At 39.8% G+C, this 17,536-nt stretch overlaps 3 protein-coding genes across 3 annotated transcripts; all 3 read left to right on the top strand.

Annotated features, from left to right (window-relative positions):
- Positions 1-4,740: 4,740 nt before the first annotated feature.
- Positions 4,741-6,827, top strand: LOC311491671 (LRRN4 C-terminal-like protein). Its single transcript, XM_084549656.1, has 2 exons — positions 4,741-4,870; positions 5,644-6,827. The coding sequence occupies exon 2, from the start codon at positions 5,646-5,648 to the stop codon at positions 6,432-6,434; it is 789 nt and encodes a 262-aa protein (XP_084405782.1). The 5' UTR covers positions 4,741-4,870; positions 5,644-5,645; the 3' UTR covers positions 6,435-6,827.
- Positions 6,828-7,071: 244 nt separating this feature from the next.
- Positions 7,072-9,580, top strand: LOC311491672 (thiosulfate:glutathione sulfurtransferase-like). Its single transcript, XM_084549657.1, has 4 exons — positions 7,072-7,225; positions 8,326-8,454; positions 8,658-8,820; positions 9,345-9,580. The coding sequence occupies exons 1-4, from the start codon at positions 7,213-7,215 to the stop codon at positions 9,397-9,399; spliced, it is 360 nt and encodes a 119-aa protein (XP_084405783.1). The 5' UTR covers positions 7,072-7,212; the 3' UTR covers positions 9,400-9,580.
- A 704-nt stretch (positions 9,581-10,284) lies between these two features.
- top6bl (TOP6B like initiator of meiotic double strand breaks) lies at positions 10,285-17,471 on the top strand. Its single transcript, XM_084549253.1, has 13 exons — positions 10,285-10,706; positions 10,959-11,012; positions 11,087-11,208; positions 11,471-11,554; positions 11,640-11,695; positions 12,062-12,133; positions 12,287-12,626; positions 13,361-13,484; positions 15,903-16,061; positions 16,264-16,385; positions 16,568-16,678; positions 16,893-16,991; positions 17,102-17,471. Exons 1-13 carry the CDS (start codon positions 10,601-10,603, stop codon positions 17,147-17,149), a joined length of 1,497 nt encoding a protein of 498 aa, XP_084405379.1. The 5' UTR covers positions 10,285-10,600; the 3' UTR covers positions 17,150-17,471.
- The last annotated feature ends 65 nt before the right edge of the window (positions 17,472-17,536 follow it).

Genomic DNA, 17,536 nt, shown 5'->3' with positions numbered 1-17,536 from the left:
ACAGTTGAATCAACATCTCTCTCAGTTATTTTAAACAAATGCTGAATACCATAACCTTCACGAAGGAAAGCTTTAGTGAAGGACTGTACGTAATGAACTGACTACTCGCAGCCTGGTACTGGTAACACATTTTGTTGCTCATCCGAAACATTCAGTGCTGGGACATCTCAACATCTGACGTCTGATGTTTTAAAAAAATCAGTGTTTTGTAATATTATGAAAGGACCTGAACGAGCTTATTTTCTTTCCCATAGTGCTTACTATATCCATCTTCGTAGGTTTACTGAGGCGCTGACAAAAAATGAAACTCATCCTTGTGGCTGGGTGGGTTATGTGAACACCAGCCATCTCTTCCAAGAAAATGGTAGAAATGACATTCCTTAAGGGGCAAATGATTTGGAGCAGCCTATTATCCAAATAACAAAACTGACATACAGAGATATAAATAGTATAGTATTATATATATTATATTCTAAATAAAGATTGCAGCAGGGCACTAAGAGTTCAAAGTCCATTAATAGTAAAACAATGACTAAAATCCCCTTTTACAATCCCACACTCATTCAGTGGGACCTCGTCATCCAATGCAGCTGCTACATCATCACACTCCTGTTTCCAATTAGCCCCTGGAGGATCACTGAGACAGCATAGCCCACTCTGGCTCCACTTTTTTTGGCTAGAAATAGCAGTTCACACAACTTCACAGTGTCTGGATATTAGATTCCTTTCAAATGAGGTGGGGGTCAAAGGTCACGGGACCTAGCCAGTAGTAGTGCTTCCTGCTTAAACTGAAATAGCTCAAATCCTCAGAGAGGTGTGGGTAGGGGAGGGAATGGAGGCACACACATTCTGACTTTGATTAAGTCACTCTTCGCTGAACACTGGCTGAATAATAGGTTTATTTTGCTAAACATGTGGATGGGGAATTCCTGCCTTTAAGGACTACAGTTTATCAAAAAAATAATAATGTCTTTCAGTTTAAGATTGTGGAATGCAGTTTTGAAATTGTGGCGCCGTCATCGTCACTGTGCCGGCTGCCTGACTCAGTGACGTCCGGCGGCATGCTCAAACCTGCTGTGGTGTTAGGCAAGGGAATCTGCACTGGCAGGCTAGTCATTATCTCAAGGAGTATGACTCACACTCCTTCCTTCAGTCCTCAGGGATGTTAGAGCGATGGTATGCATTCAGGTTTGTAACTATTCAGCAGTTCACTCATCGGTTCATGAGGGCACGTAGGAAGAAAAAAGACAAAACAGTGAGCAGTATCAGTGGTACAATCTGTGCATGGCTGCGTGTCTGCCTCCTGTGATGTGCTTGGTTTCACCTGAGAAGGGAGTTCAGACATATGTCCAGGAATGACCCACATGAGCAAAAGTGTTACGAGAAAATAAGTCACTGAAATCCATACTGTACTGTATATGATGTATGGGAGTGTGAGCTGCTTACTGCCTGCCATGTACTGTAACATAACTAAATGTCCAGAGTTTTATTGATTTTTCTATACCGCTTTTACAGACACTCCAAAAGACAATACAATAAATTCTGACTCGTCGTCATAGTAAATATTTAACACGCTGGTTTGTATTTTTCTCTCTTCATTCATGTTTCCTTATTTGAACAAGAGAGGAGCTCTTTAGTTCTCTGATGTCATCTTACCCACACAAGTATGAGCTCACAGATGCAAAAAGCATACAAGCTTCTCGAAGTATCTTCACATCTAAGTGTGTCTAAGGCCAAACACTTGTGTCATTGTCTTAAGAATAGAGCACATACAGTACAGTATCCCACAACTACAATATAATGCTCCTCTCTTTATATATATATGATATATATTTTTTTCATTCAAAGTCTGCGTTGAACAAGTGTCGACATCTCTGTAATGGAAGGGGAATTGTTCTCAGAGTTCCTGCAGATGGATTGTCTCATTCAAGAATGACTGCTGACATGAATCATTTAATCTCATGATACACCCCAGCAACCTGCACCGCCCGGTTACAGAAAAGCTGCTGAGACTTATCAGCGCCTGAGGCTACAAACGTCAGGATAGACGAGGGGGTAGAAGAGATGACTGTCTCATGTAGCCAAAACAGTCTTAAGCTTAAACCTGAAAAATATACATACTATAGATGAGGGGAGACTTATGGAGGAGTCCTACCCTCAACTTCCCAAATACATGCAAGCTCCTTTCCAGTGAAATGTGCTGTATCATAACATGGCTTATACCATGGCTAACTGACTAAAATGACTGACTAAACAGAGTAGCTTGGAGATAAATTCTTACATCAACAAAAATGTGCACATTTGTGCGGCGTAAAACGTGATAATTGGGACTAGTCTGCCTTGTACACATATTGGACTGCTTCTTCATGGCTGCCAGTTTTGAACTGTGTTAAACAAACGCAGACCAGATTGAGTTTGTACAACACTTTCGTGGAACCACGGAGACTTCCATGTGGCCACAAATGTCTGGAAGGTTTGCCTGGAGGTTTGGGCATCAAGGAATGCAACAGAAAATGGAAAGACTTACATAAAACACCGGACTCCAAGGTACACAGGTTAACTACAACAACGACAAGAATAGGCCACTCTCATGGGCTACTACATACACTCTATAAAGACTCATTGCTTAATGGTTTGGCATATTGGCATGCTAAAATATTCTAATTGGCGCAAACAGCCAAACCAAAACACAGCTGAGTTTGGTGGGAATCCCGTTAGTACCACAGCCAAACTAAGGTAATGGATAAAAAATGTAAACTTTGGCGTGGGCCAAAGTTATTTTCGGTTTACCCTGAAGAAGACGTGTATGTGTGCATGAAAGCTTTCCTTCTCTAGAGATTTTACTCACAAATCCACACAGTTCCAATGTGGTGGACTGAAACAGCAGGTTTTGTGAAGTGAAAAAAAATGAAATAAAGATCTATTGTTTAATTTTAAACATACAACTTATGTAATGTCGCTGATAAATAAAGTCATGCATTTCCCCCAAAACACTGTGCAGACCGTTTATATCCACTGCATGATCAATATTTTAAATATCTTGAGCGCTGTGATGAATTATGATGTGACATTAGGTGGCCACGTCAGCTGTTTACATCCTCTGGTCCTCAACAAGAACTGTAATTTTACTTTCCCGTACAGTCAATCTTGTTTCATTTAAATGGAACTGAGGTTCAAAACAGCCGCACAAGCGTGAGAGCGCGAGGCTGTGTCTGTTGTTGGTCGGAAAAAGAGATCATTTGGAAGTAATATTCCTTCTTCATAAAGAGCCAAGACGGGAAACAGAGTGTTTCTAACCACCTTCTCTGAGCACTAATCCGATAAAAATTCCAAAGAGCCTAAGCTTCTTTTTCCAGAAACCTTGTAGAAAAGTATTTTACTACAAACTTATTTACACAGAGTAGCTTCCTGAAACATGACTCACCCATTCTCCTAAAACCGACCCATAATGAAAAATACTCAGTAATTGAATGCGCTGCATCCGGTTCATTAAGTATGTCACAAATATACATACACACATACGCTGGCTTCATTTCAGTTTCTCCTAATTTTTTTAGAACAAAACCTAAAACTTTGCTGTATTTATGTGAAGCCTTTCTCCAGTATTTATCTGTCTCCAGGGAATTTGTTTTATATCATGCATGTACCATTAAATATTTTTACTTTCATCCACAAGATTATTTATACGTGCAAGTGCACACTCTCACAACCTCACTTGGACAACTGCTTTGAAGGAAAGTCTCTCAAATGTCTTATGAATGTGATTAACATGTAACCATTAGCAGAAGTGATTTAAAAATGTATCCAGATGAAACCATTTGAGTTAAAGCAGAAGTTATTTTCTTATTCTTAGTCACACACAGAGATGAACCAGACACAAAGACAAAAAAACTTCCACACCCACAAAAAACAAACAAAAGAAAAATTATGATGCTGTATAGAAAATACTGAACAATATCACTGTGACTCATATTTTCTTGGCCATGTAACTCAGTTCTTTTTATTGTACATATCTAGAAAAAAAAATGTAATATGTGTGTTTTCTTATTAGAACTGGTCCTGAAGAGGCCATCAGGATTTCTTCTGCAGTGTAAGTTGAGTAAATCCTCCAGCTAAAAGGAGGCCTTGGTATTTTTCCTTCTCATCTGTGGCATAGTGGCACTTGGAAAAAAACTGTCCTACTCTGCCAGCATTACCCCATAAAAGGATGAGAATAGAAGAAAGCCTTTAACGTTCCCCTCCAGCTAGACACGATGGGGACTACAAGAAGTGGAGGGGGTCTATGATAAACACACATGGATGCATTCCTCACCCCCCACACTGGAAGGAACACATAAACAACAAAAGTGACCTTATGTTCTGTTAGTTTCTACAAAACACCTGCAGAGTATGGAGGAAATGTGTCTTTAAAAGAACTAATCAGAAACAGACAATACACCTACGGGTTGCACAAACACATACTGCAACAAGCACAAGCCTGCCTCCCGCTGCTACTCAGCAAATTAATATGCTGAACAGCGCACAGACACATGGCGACTCCCCCCTACTCTCTTTTCTTCACATTTACACACAAATTCTTGACAAAAAAAAAAGTATAAAAGAGCAACGACGGCTGGTTGGAAGGCCTGTTGGGAAAGAAAGGACAGCAAAAACTGAAAAAAGACAGACAGAGGAAAAAGGGGAGGTAGAGAGGCACTGAGGGGAGAAAATGAGGGGGTGTTGGGGAGGAGGACGAGGAGAAGGAGGAGGAGGGAGTCTGAGAAAAAGAATTTAAATGCGGTGAGAACTGGAGACAGTGTTAGCACACGGTGTGAGAAGCCAGAGCAAGAAAGGACAAAGACAGAGAGAGATATTCATCAGCATCAACCAGGTATAGAAGATCATTTTCAATACTTTTAATTCACACGACTTCTGTGCTGATTTAACCACGTAGTAAACAACTGAATGGCTACATGTCAATTCTTGACATGTAGTCATCTGCATTTAAAGGCATGAGAAAAGATTTGCTGAATATTGAGGTTAATTTTAAATTTAAACTGAACATCTGCTTGCACCATGTCCTCAGTTTCGAGTTCCCACAGAACTCATCTGGCTTATTGCCAGGAGAGAATGAAAGAGCTGACGGGGTCACCCCAATAGTCGTGTTCTTTCTTCCAGCACTCAGTATTTATTTATCTAACGTGTTTACAGGATGTAAACTTGAACATTGCAAAATTTTGATTGTAATATAAACAGTGGTAAAATAGCGTCTGGTCTGTATTTGGTAAAGGAACATCGTTTTGTATCTGACCACTCTCACCGAACCTCTGTTGTTGTAGAATCACACATCTTAAAAGCTGGTACACCCAGTTTTGTATCCTTGGCCGCTCCGTAGATTGTTGTTGCCACTCTTGTTTCGGCCTTTTTTTGGTGTGTGTTTTCAATCAGCGTCCACTCACACATTAACTTCAGCTTCTCCATTTTACTTTCATTATTTCACCTTATTTACTTTTTAAATTCCTTTGTGTAACTGGCCTCTCGTGGACACACAATGAAAATGTATGTCCTCTCTCAGACCCAGTGGATGAACATAACAGTGTTAGTGATGTTTATATGACTGTATTATGAAGTCCTTCTTATCACTCTTGTCATTTCTGTCCATAGAGATGACGCCACTGTGCAGGAACCTGGCAGCACTTCTCTTTTTTGTCTCGCCACTCATGCACTCCCACCTCTTCACTCATGCGGCGTCTACTGCCTCACCCGTCACCCGTCCACGGATCATATTCATAAATGGCTTGGGCTCAGTTGATGATGAATTTGATGATGAAGACGCTGACTACTTCAGCTCTCCTCCTGAATTGGTGTCTTCTGTGAAGACTCCCCTTCTCCACCGGGACCTCGAGTTCTGCCAGTACAACCCCTGCTTGGAGAATCAGGAGCCCTGTGCACAACTTTCAAAGAAGACCGGGTGCCTCTGTCCAGGGATGAGTGGAGCTAATGAGCCACCTCACCCACCACGCATCCAAGCGCTGCTGCCAGTCAGTGAAGGGGACGACAGAGGGAAGGTAGAGGTGCAGTGGTGCGCTCCATCTTCTGTGGTGTCTTCGTACAGAGTAATGGTCGAGGGAAGTGGTGGTGAAGTCCTGGAGTTTGGGGATGCTTTGCGACGGGGTGTGGTGGGATCTTTGGAGGTGGGGGCTAAGGTGTGTGTGGAGGCGGTGAACAATGCAGGGCAAAGCACCCCCTCAGAGTTCTCATGTAAGCGGTACGCCGCTCCTCAGTCCTCTGATTATAACCTGTTGGTATGGATCATAGGAGGAGGAGTTGCCCTCCTTCTGCTTTTTGTCGTAGCAGCTGTGATTCTCTGGAGATATAAGAAGTTTCAAAAGGCAAAGAGCGGCTCTACTGACGGACTCGGAAACCCTTCTTACAGCGCAGGGGAGACGCTGTGATCCAGCAAGGACAATCCATCCCAGTCACACTGATCAGGCCCTTTGACATGTGGCACAGCAACAGTGTGATCTTGAACTGAAGCTGAATAGTTTTGAGTGATGCTGTAAATGATTAGGCTTAAAGACTTAAGACGTTAAACTCCTTATTCAAGGAATCTGTAGACACAATGGTGAAAACAGTTGCGATGATCATAGAATAACACTAACCAATGGTTAATTATGTTGTTGAGGAGTTAAAACTTCAGGTTTATTTGCTGGCGAATTAACCTCTGTAGATGTATTATAGTGTTGTTGTTTTTATTTTATTTTATTAAATCTAACTGTAAATATCATTTTTCTGAATATAGTTACTGACTAAAAAAGTTGTAATAAAAATTTATTTTTTGAAAACTGTGTAAAAGTCTTGTGATAATTTTTGTCCATTGAAATATTTTGAAGATGTCTGACTTTATTACATATGGTTATTTTTTATATACTTTTAATATATTTTAATCGCGTACGTTTTTAAAAACGTGTCTTCCACTATATGTTCAATTTCTGTAAAGGAGTTATTTACTTCCTCTACTTATGTAACTTCTACTTTTATTTTGAAAATCTAGAAAAACATTAGCAGCGAGCGGTTAATCTTATTGGCTAAGCCTCGCCTTTACAGGCTCTAAGCCAATGATTTGCCACCAGGAAGAAGGTGTGCTTGTTTTATCAACATATGTGATTACTATCCGAGTTTTTATGTGCTCTTCTTTACCGTTCATACCTACATCTTGTCACTACAACCAGGATGGCCAACACAGGTGAGCGTTTCTTTACTACTTTTATCGCTTTACTTTCTCTCTATCAGATAAAAAAAACTGTAAAAACTGTAGACTAAAACAAACAAATTTTATCAATGAACTGAAACACACTGTAATGTGTAATATTTAGGTAATACTTTTTCGAGTAATAGTTCAAAACTGCCGCGTGTAAAGGCATTAACAGTCGCAATATTTTTAGAAACTTGTTGCGTCTACAGTTTTGACTTCGGGTTGATTTTTTCCTTTGCATGTATTTTCCTCTAACTAATAAATACTGAATTAATTTAAGACTTAGTTTCCTTTCCACTATTCTCCGGTGAGATTCAGGATGACTCAGCAGCTCAGCAGACAGTTAAAATCTCGGTAACCGGAAGTTACCTGTCTCTTTGAGGAATCCAGTCGGTTACCTGAGCGACGTCCGACTATTTGCAGCATGATGATTGTTTTCATACCGTGACCTGTGTTATCAGCATTGCACCTTTACTCCTAATTTCCAGACAAGCACAGACTTACTCACCATTTGATAAGGAAAATTGCCAGCGCCAACATGAGCAATCTTCTGGTGTGGAATGTACCCTGAAAGTGGACCTTTCATTTGTTTCTACCATCTTTGTAGCCTTTCCTGGCCCCGGGCCTCATTAATCCTCACCAAAGTCTATGATTTTTCTAAGCAATTCAAATTCTCGTATGCTTTTCTGACACAGACTCAGACATTTGAACTAAATATGTTTTATTGAAAATAAACAATTTTTATGTAAGACAATGTTGAGATTTCTCTGCATCGAGAAGAGCAGAGACATGAGATTTTTAGAAAACTAAAAAAATAAATGGGAGTGAAACAGTCACGCCATGACTGGTAATTGATGGTCTTATTGTTTGGTACATCTGTAATTATCAAACTGCTTGCATGTGTGCAAGGAATCCACACAAGAGGTGTCATATTGCAACTCTGCATAGAACCCATCATACAGATAGACGTTACGTTTGGTAACATGTTCTTGTATCGGGATGATTTATTACTTTTTGTATGATGCAGTTTTGTGGGAGTATTTGTTAAAAGCCATCAATGTCCTTAATGTGTCTTCTTTTCTTACTACCAGCTGTCAAGGATATCTCCTATGAGGAACTGAAGGCGCTTCTGGGAAAGAGCCAGAATCTCCTTCTGGTTGATGTCCGCTCTGAAGCAGAAGTGGCTAAAGGACATATTCCAGGGTCTATCAACATTCCAAGTGAGCTTGTTTTTCATTTACATGGGGGAAAAAGGGAAAAAATTATTCACACACGAAGCAATTCCTGTGTCTGTTGTTAAAGCGTGTGAGTGGTGGTAAAGCATCGCTGAGCTCTAGTCTGGTTTTTCAGGTTTTGCATTTGATGTTCCAATTCATCTCCATAACTTTTGTGCTCTTGGCTCTTCCACCATTAATTATTTCAGTTGATACAGTTGAAGCTGCTATGAAAATGAATCCAGACGAGTTCAAGGCCAAATACGGCGTACCCAAGCCACCACCGGATTCATCGGAGCTGGTGTTTCACTGCCAAGTGGGCAGGCGAGGGGCAGCAGCTACGAAGAAGGCCTATGATCTAGGATACGTGAAGTAAATAAGTTATTGTTGATTGTACAATAATACAGTTCATTGCTTACATTAATACATGGCCTTACTACTTCAGGATGTTCTGTACGTTGTGCCAATACAAAATGTTTCTGTGCACTAGCAGTACATATCCATTTTTTATTTTTCTGTTATTATGAAATACACTCCATTTCCAAATCATTAGGTACACTAGTGAAAACAACTGCGTTGTAATATAACAGTCCATCAGTTCATCTAAGCTTCTGGAAATTTATGGTATTCTGTTTCTATTCATTTGACAGTGGGCTAGACTAAATAACAGAAACACTTGTTTTTAATTCAATCCAGTTTAACAGCACCACAAACTACATCCTCCAAAATGATCATACAGTTCAATACCACCTTTTTTACGCAGTTTCAACATAAAGTGCATTTATTTTCACTAGTATACTAGTGTACCTAATGAACTGGCAAAAGATGTTTATATTTATTTTGTATGTTTCACACGTAATAATGAGAACCCTTCTCCTCTCTGTCCTCTGTTTCAGTGCACGTAATTATGCTGGTGCGTACAGTGAGTGGAGTAAGAAAGAAGCAAAATGATTCATCCTGGAGAAGACTCTCATATATATTTATATGAACAGGAATCGTAAAGCCTAGACAGACGAAGCAGATGAACATTTTGGTGTTGTATTTATCTCCTGGCATTGCTTTGTTTTTATAGAGTACACCACATTGTATTTATATGTATGAATAAATACAAATAAAATCCAAGCAAATCTTGTGTTTGTGGTGACATGCTGATTGAGAAGTTTGATTAAATGACCAGTGTGAACGTTCTCCGTCCTCCAGGTCAAGGTATGGATCTAAAACAAAGCTGAGACAAAGGCAACTGGACTTGTCTGAATTTTTTTAAACCACTACCACTTATCCAAGAGGCTTCTTCAGTTCTAAATGGCTGGTGGAGAGATTAGGTTTTTATTTGATTAATTAGGTTTAGATTGTGGTGCACACCTATAACTCACATGACTAGTGTCTCAAAAACCCACTACTCTCATGAAGTAGGAATGTTAACCTGCATGATTAATAAGAATATTCTACAGTGGTGCACATATTCATTGACCTATGTTTTTACACCTTAATATAGGTACTGAAATAACCCAAAATATAAAATAAACAGCTAACACACTGCACAGGCTATATATAAAGAAAATACAAATGATCAGATAAGCGTTTTTCCTTCAGATTAATAGTTTTTATCTTTTTCACAGTGATATCAGTATAGTTTTTAAAGACAAAAGTAAATAAATATGTTTTAATTAACATTTAGGTTATAATGAAATTTGAATTGTAATTTTAATACTAGTATTTAGTCTTCATTGTCCTTTTAGCTGCGTAAAATTTTGGTCATTTCCGCAAAAACATAATGTCACACATATTTGTTATTAATTTGCAAATAATTCCTTCACTGTCAAGGTAAAGAAAAAACTATGCTAGTCGGCGTGAAAAACTTTTCTTCAAAAAAAGTATTGAGGAGGAAACGCGTCTGTAATTTAGCTCGTCACACTTCATGACAAACTGTCAACCAGCTAAAAATGCTAAGAGAAATTCAGCAGGTAATGTTTTAAATTAAGTCTATTCTAACTAGAAGCACAGCGAGGATAGATTTTTAGATAGACTTTTCATGATACTTTATACTTTAGAAATGACAAAACGATGTTTGACGCTAACTAGCATGACATAGCTAGCGTTAGCATGCTAAGCTAGGATTTCGTCTTTTCAACCACAGGTGCTGCGGTTTATCATGCTAATGGGAAAGCAAAAAAAGCATGGGTTTAAGACTGTAGGGGGACTTTTGGTATTAATGTGGACTGAAGAAGGAGTTTCTGTTCAAATGCTGAACTGCACAGGTAAGGCATAGCACAGGTGAAACAGTGCAGTAAGTATCGTTTAAAACAATCATTGAAATAAATAGAAATTGCATGATAACGTTGTGGCATGAGCTCACATTCATTTGGATTTTATTAGTGTAGAATAAAACAGAAATTACCTCATCCACACACAAAGAAAGTTAAAAGGGCCTTTGCCAGCAGCTGTTAGAAAAGAAAAAAATACTTAAAGTACAAAGTGTTCTAGTGTGATACAGTGGTTTTGTGTTCCAGTTGCAGCTGCTGGTCCCTGGTGTGCAGGAATTAAAATGAAAGCACTCCAGCCTGGTATGTATGCACACACTTGTATGTACACACATACATCTTCAGCCTCTTCATAATGTCTTTTTCTGCCACATTAGTCCTCTCAGATTTGAAGGGGACCATGTTTCCCTGTGTGTGGCCATGTCCTGAGCCTGACCCAGAAGAGCTGAGTACATTCACTGACCTGCATGGCCCCCTCCGATTACTCCTGTCTTTTCAGGTACAAACAACAGTGATGCTTTACTTGCTCACTTACTTTATTAGCCTCAATAATAATTACTGAGCTGAGAACAAATCACTAAAAGTCACTGTCATAGACTACTAAAATGTCATCACTTTTCTGGTCCTAGGAAGTGGACCAAAATTAAACCAAATATCTACTATGTCCACTACATAAGACGTTAAATCCTGCGATGGAATTTTGATGACAGACTTAGCTTGGTAGCGACATGTTATTTCTTGTTATCTCTTGCAACATCCAGATGAAAGATGCAAGACATTGCACCTCAGAGTGGAAAACTCTCACAGAAGCCTTCCTACGCACATTTAGTTTGACTAATGCAGGGGTAAGAAGGAAAGTGTTTCTTTGTCTACAGTCGTATGCAAAGATAATAAGCAAAAGGTTAAATTCTTTGTATTTGTTTCTTACAGATACAGATCCACCTGAAATGCAAATTCAATCAGCACATCTCACTGCAAGATTTTAGGTATAACAGAAACTATGCAAGCAAAAGTTATCGTTTCCCTTTTCTTGGATGATCTCAATGCAAAACTGTGAAATGTCTTAAAAAAAAGTTACTGCATTATAGTCTGCAGTGGTTGATACGTTACACAGAACTGACTTAGTTCATTTATAAGTATCTGTTTTATAAAGTCAATAACTAACCTCACATTAAAAGACCGTGTTGCAGTAGCTCTGATTTTGGCCTGCAGTGCTTTAAGAATTAGAAAATAATAACGATATAACAGCTCACTGCTCCAGTTTGAAGGTAGTTCATGAATTTAAATAAAACCCATGGAACTGTCAACCTCTGATTTTATGAGGCGCTAATGTCATGTTCATATTCTTGCAGAGTCAAGACCAAGCGCAAAGTTGCAAAGGCAGACCAACGATCGCTGATTTTAGATGTCACCTGTTATGCTGAGTAATACTGTTTTTATATTGTTGGCATTTTTACTGTGGGTTTTTAATAGTCTGAATTATATTATTTTCATCTTTAATTTCAGTATGTGCTTAACTGTAGCACATACCGGTCTGTTCACTGTTGGAAGGTGATGGTCTCTTCTTGTTTTTTAAGGCCTCCGCTGAATGTGAAGAAAGGTTGCTGGTGTCAGGGAGGACACCCTGTCCTCGGAGGCAGGGTTCCACTCAGTATCCCACCACAAGCTATGGATCAAGGCCTGTTCGGGGAGCTCAGTGTTCAGCTTGTTACACTCCTGAGCCCCTGTGTGCTGCAGTATCCCAATATTGCAACAGAAGTCACTCACGTACAAATATCCTTTGCTGTTTTTTATTACATTTCTGTTTGCATTTTCATGGACAGAGCTGGGGTCTCAAAATTACATTTCTGCTTTTTACAAATGCCACATTTGAATAAGGAACATGTGGGGTGGTTTGCAGCTGTGCGAAAGCAGGGATGAGATTGGGCGTGTCCAAATCTAAGGCCATAGAACTCTAATGGAAAACAGCAGATTGCTCCCTTAAGACTGAAAGTGAGACCCTGTCCAAAGTAAAGGAGAGAGATCAGATGGAATCGGGTCTGCTTGAACACAGTTTGTTTGTTGCACATGTTATCCAACCTCACTGGCAATTAAATATGTTTATATCTATTGTCAACATCCTCCCCGAATAGTGTAGTGAACAGGTGACCACAGAGAGAGAAAAACAAAACAGGAAATTAATTAAATATGGGGATAACTTTAAGTAATTCATAGCATTTCACTCTGTTGTACACATGAACTGTGTCACCAGTTGTTGTGTAACAAATCTCTAGAGAGCGAGACCGTGCTGACTTGTCTCTGAACATCCGACCAATCGTGGTGTGAAGGCCGTCTCGGAAAGTCACAGAAATAGTCAGATGCAGCTGCCTTCCCACTCCAGCGTCAGGAAGGTGCTGGGAGAGGGGGTTTCCAAAGTTATCCCGCCGTGCGACAAGCATTTCAGATCTAAATCTAGCTTAAAGGCAAAGCTGTCAATATACCACTGAGTCCATTTCCTATCCCCTACCTCGGGCCATGAGCATTAAATGACTAAAAGAAAGAAATCATGAAGGGATTGAGGAGGGTGAGGGTTTAACTCCCAAGCAAAACTGCTGCCTCTCAATGTTGACTCAATAGAGATGATTAGTCTTCCTTGACATGACATTTTTCAGGTGTTAGTATATAGCCCCAGTAATGTTCCCATCCCAGGCTCATCTGGTTTTTTCCAAACCCTTCCTGCCTCTCTTGACTGTCAGGAACTTGGCCTGGACAGACTTCACTGCTCCTCCTTCAGAGGTAGAGAGCAAGCAGCACTAGAACAACATGTACTGATGGTCAGGATACATTTAGTTGTTTAGTTCGATGAGCTTGGTTTTCCTGGAGTTGGTCCAACATTCACTTATTCTTAATCTTGTTTTTAAAAGTTAAGTTGTTTGTCAGTTGAGGCAATTAAATGCTGGATTTGAGTGTGAAGTCTGGGCTTAAGACTAATTTATACCACCTGTACATTTGTTAGAGAATGTGTACTAAGCCCTCGCCTGAAGCTGCCCGCTAAAAACTTTATTGGCTCACACAAACCCATGATTTGAACGAGAGGAATAAAACCAGAGAGAACAATGAAAACAGCAAACAACACGCACAAGACACAGCAAAAAAAAAAAAGTGACAGCACTCAGAGAGAATGGATTTCAGAGTTTAGTCGTGACAGTGTTGTGCAAATCTGTACTGCAGAACTACAATGATTGTCACGTTAATTAATTAGGTTCATGTGCACCCCATCTGTGCTTTATCTATGTCTGTAACCCCAGGTTCTGATGCAAGCGCCTTTATTACTCTCAAACATACTCAGAGATTCGGGGCAGGGAGTTGGTCGTGGAGAAATGGTTCACAGTGTGTTCGACTTGACGCTCGAGACTCAGGTTCCCATTCTGTCCAATACTAGAGTTATTTGCTGAATTACACCGTAACCACGCCTTTGTTAAATGTAACACTCAAAAAAGTATATAGTGTTTATAAATGTAAGGTAATTACATTCACAGTTTTCACATATTTGATCATTTGTACAAAAGTGAAGATGTGAAGTACAAATTGAAATTTAGACTTAATGACTTAATAGACTTAATTGTTTTAGATATACCATGACTCTGATAGCTGACAGACGTCATACACAGGCTACCGAAGTAATTACAAATCAATTCTAATTTTGTGGTAGACTGTCCAAAATTTATCAAGACAAACCAAAACAGCATTTGAGGATACGCCAAGCATAACAAAGTCATTAGATTTCATTCTTTGGGGACCTTGAAAATATTGGACAGAAAGCACATTTCTCATAGTGTAATTCAGGCAGCATTGGATTTTTCTCAAAGTGCTTTTTGATGATGTAAACTAGTTACAGACATAGGAGTGTAAAAATGATTGAATTATCTCTCTTGTCAGTGTATGCTTACTACAAGAAGGAGGTTTGCCTTCACCCAGAGACACCAGTGAATAAAAAATTCAAGAGTTCATTGAATCGTGTAATAACTCAAGATTGTCCTTAATGCATTCCTTTCTAAGTCTCTGACTAATCCAGATCATGTTTTAAGAGTTTTACTAACGGTAACTTAATGGTTTACTTAACAATACAGTAAGAAGAAGTACACGCATGCCATGGGAACAATCAGAACTTGACTAATTTCTCAGGAACGGGTCTTTCATAATATCTGAGTTTTTTTTCTAAACCTCAAACCACAAGCAAGACGACAAGTCTTCAAAATCACTTCTTATTCATCCTCAATTAAAAAGAAGGACCTCATAAAATACTCCACTCCAATCTCTGCCTGCAGGAGATTCTGTCACAGACAGCTGTGTTATTGGACTTCGGCCTAAAGTTGACAGTTGAGATGCTAGTGTTGTTATTTTACTCCCAATAAAAGACGTGAACTCAGTTTTTAAGACTAGATCTATTAAACCAGATAGTGATTACAATAATGTTCCCAACCCAAAGGCGTTTCTGAATTAACCACAGTGATAGGTACATGTTGTAATTGTTACAGTGATGCACCACTGTGCCTGCAGCGATCAGTGTGTAGACAACTGCCACGTCAGTCCACATTTTCCCAAAAGTCTTGGGGATAATCAAGATGTTTTCTGGCAAACCGATGGGCCTTTATGTTCTTTTTGCTCAGCAGTGGTTTTCGTTAGGGAACTCTGCGACGCAGCCCATTTTTGCCCAGTCTCTTTCTGGAGTCATGAACACTGACCTCAACTGAGGCAAGTGAAGCCTGCAGTTCTTTGGTTGTTGTTGTGGGGTCTTTTGTGACCTCTTGGGGTTATTTTGGTTGGCTGGCCACTCCTGGGAAGGTTCACCGCTGTTCCATGTTTTGGACATTTGTGGATAATGGCTCTCACCGTGGTTCGCTGGAGTCCCAAAGCTTTAGAAATGGCTTTATAACCTTTTCCAGACTGATAGAGCTCGATTACTTGCTTTCTCATTTGTTCCTGAATTTCTTTGGATCTCGGCACGATGTCTAGCTTTTGAGGATCTTTTGGTCTACTTCACTTTGTCAGGCAGGTCCTATTTAAGTGATCCTGATTGAGAACATATGTGGCAGTAATCAGGCCTGGGTGTGGCTAGAGAAATTTAACTCAGGTGTGATAAAACACAGTGAAGTTATGTTTTAACAGGGGTGAGGGCGATCACCTTTCACACAGTTTCAACATCCCCTGCAGGTCTTGTGCACAGCGGTGGCACAGTGTACACAGTGGAGCAAGAAAACTGGAATGGTCCAGAGCAAGGATCCAGTCTTCCTCCAGTGCAGCAGAGTCTCCTACTTTTCCTCTTCTTACAGCATAGTGACCCCTTCATCTCACAGCTCACTGATTTGATGGGTGAGAAACATATAGCAGCATGTATAATCACAAAACAAGATAGCCTCTCTTCCAGTTTACTACAGCTGAATACAACAGTGTTTCCCACACCTCCAAACCCCCCCCCGGCCACAGATTCGTCTATGTGTGGGAAACACTGATACAAGCTTAGATTGTATTTGCAGCTTCAGAGGTAACAGGAATGTCTATGACCTCCTTGCAGCTACAGAAGTATTGATAGAGCACCACCTGGAGGATATTCTCAACAACAACAGGTGGACTGTCACAACAGCCCTGCAGACTGAGCTGAGGAACACACTGAAAGAACAGAATCAAAGAAAAAAGGCAAGACACACACACACACACACACACAAACGGCCTACTACTTCATCATCAACTGCATGTTCTGCTGCCAGATTCTCACATCTGGGAATTTGCTTATTCATTAATCATTCATTTGACTCAAAATATAGTGAACAATCACGTAGTGTGACTATAATAGTATGTGTTTGTGTGTGACATGTAAGCACCAAGAGAAGCTGCGTTCAGCTGCTGAGGTGATTCTCAGTTCGTCCATCAGTATTGTGTGCTGCAGCAGTAACATGGACTTCAGGAATGCGTGTCTGAGCCGCATGAGGGTGAGAAAAAATATTTTTAAAAACTGTATAAGCAGATTTCAGTTACTAACTCTAACCCCTAAATTGATTAAGACGCCTGTGTACGTACAGTATCTTATCAGTTCTGCACTGTAAATTCCAGTTACATTCAGAGGCAGATGCATACAGGGTAGGTGTTGAAGGTGCGATAGTCAGATGAATATATATATATATATATAATGCATGTATTTGTTAGGTGCGTGACACCCATGAATTGTCAGCCTCCCTCCGCGAGTCTCTGTGGAAAGTGACATCATGGAAATTCACTCCCTCAAGCAGGTGTTATTCTGCTCAGGTGAGTGGGATGTTTGCTTTCCACCAGCACTAACCAGTTGCTATAGCAGCACGTCCTTATATATCCAATCCTAAACCATAGTCTAATGTTGGACTTTGTTGTTTTGACAGATGGAAGAACATCCTGAGAGTGATGAGGCTACCAGAACAGAAATCTGAGAATGTCTGTGTTTGAGTTGAAGGAGTTTTGGTTTGGTTGAAAACTACTGAGGCCGTTCAAATAGAACCTGAATAGATTTTCTGTTTAAAGTGTGCCAGCAATAACACTTGATTTAAAGAGTAAATTGTTGATATTATACTTTGTGTTACATTAGATTTGCTCAAAAATGCCCCAGAAGAAACTTATCCAAACCAAATATTTTATTTATCTATTGTTCACCTCTAAATAAACAGTATGGTGCAATAATACGAACATCCCAGTGTGTCCGTCCTCAGTGAGACTGAAAGATTGCATCATGTTTGGTTGTTAGTGGGTGTGGAACAAGTCGAGACGAAGAGCTCAATCAGAAAATGCACTGTCACGATTACTACAAGGCTAAATTACCG

Source organism: Chelon labrosus, assembly GCF_963514085.1.
Source record: "Chelon labrosus genome assembly, chromosome: 8".
NCBI lineage: Eukaryota > Metazoa > Chordata > Actinopteri > Mugiliformes > Mugilidae > Chelon > Chelon labrosus.
The sequence above is the reverse complement of the archived record's forward strand: the minus strand, read 5'-3'. Positions and strand labels throughout refer to the sequence as shown.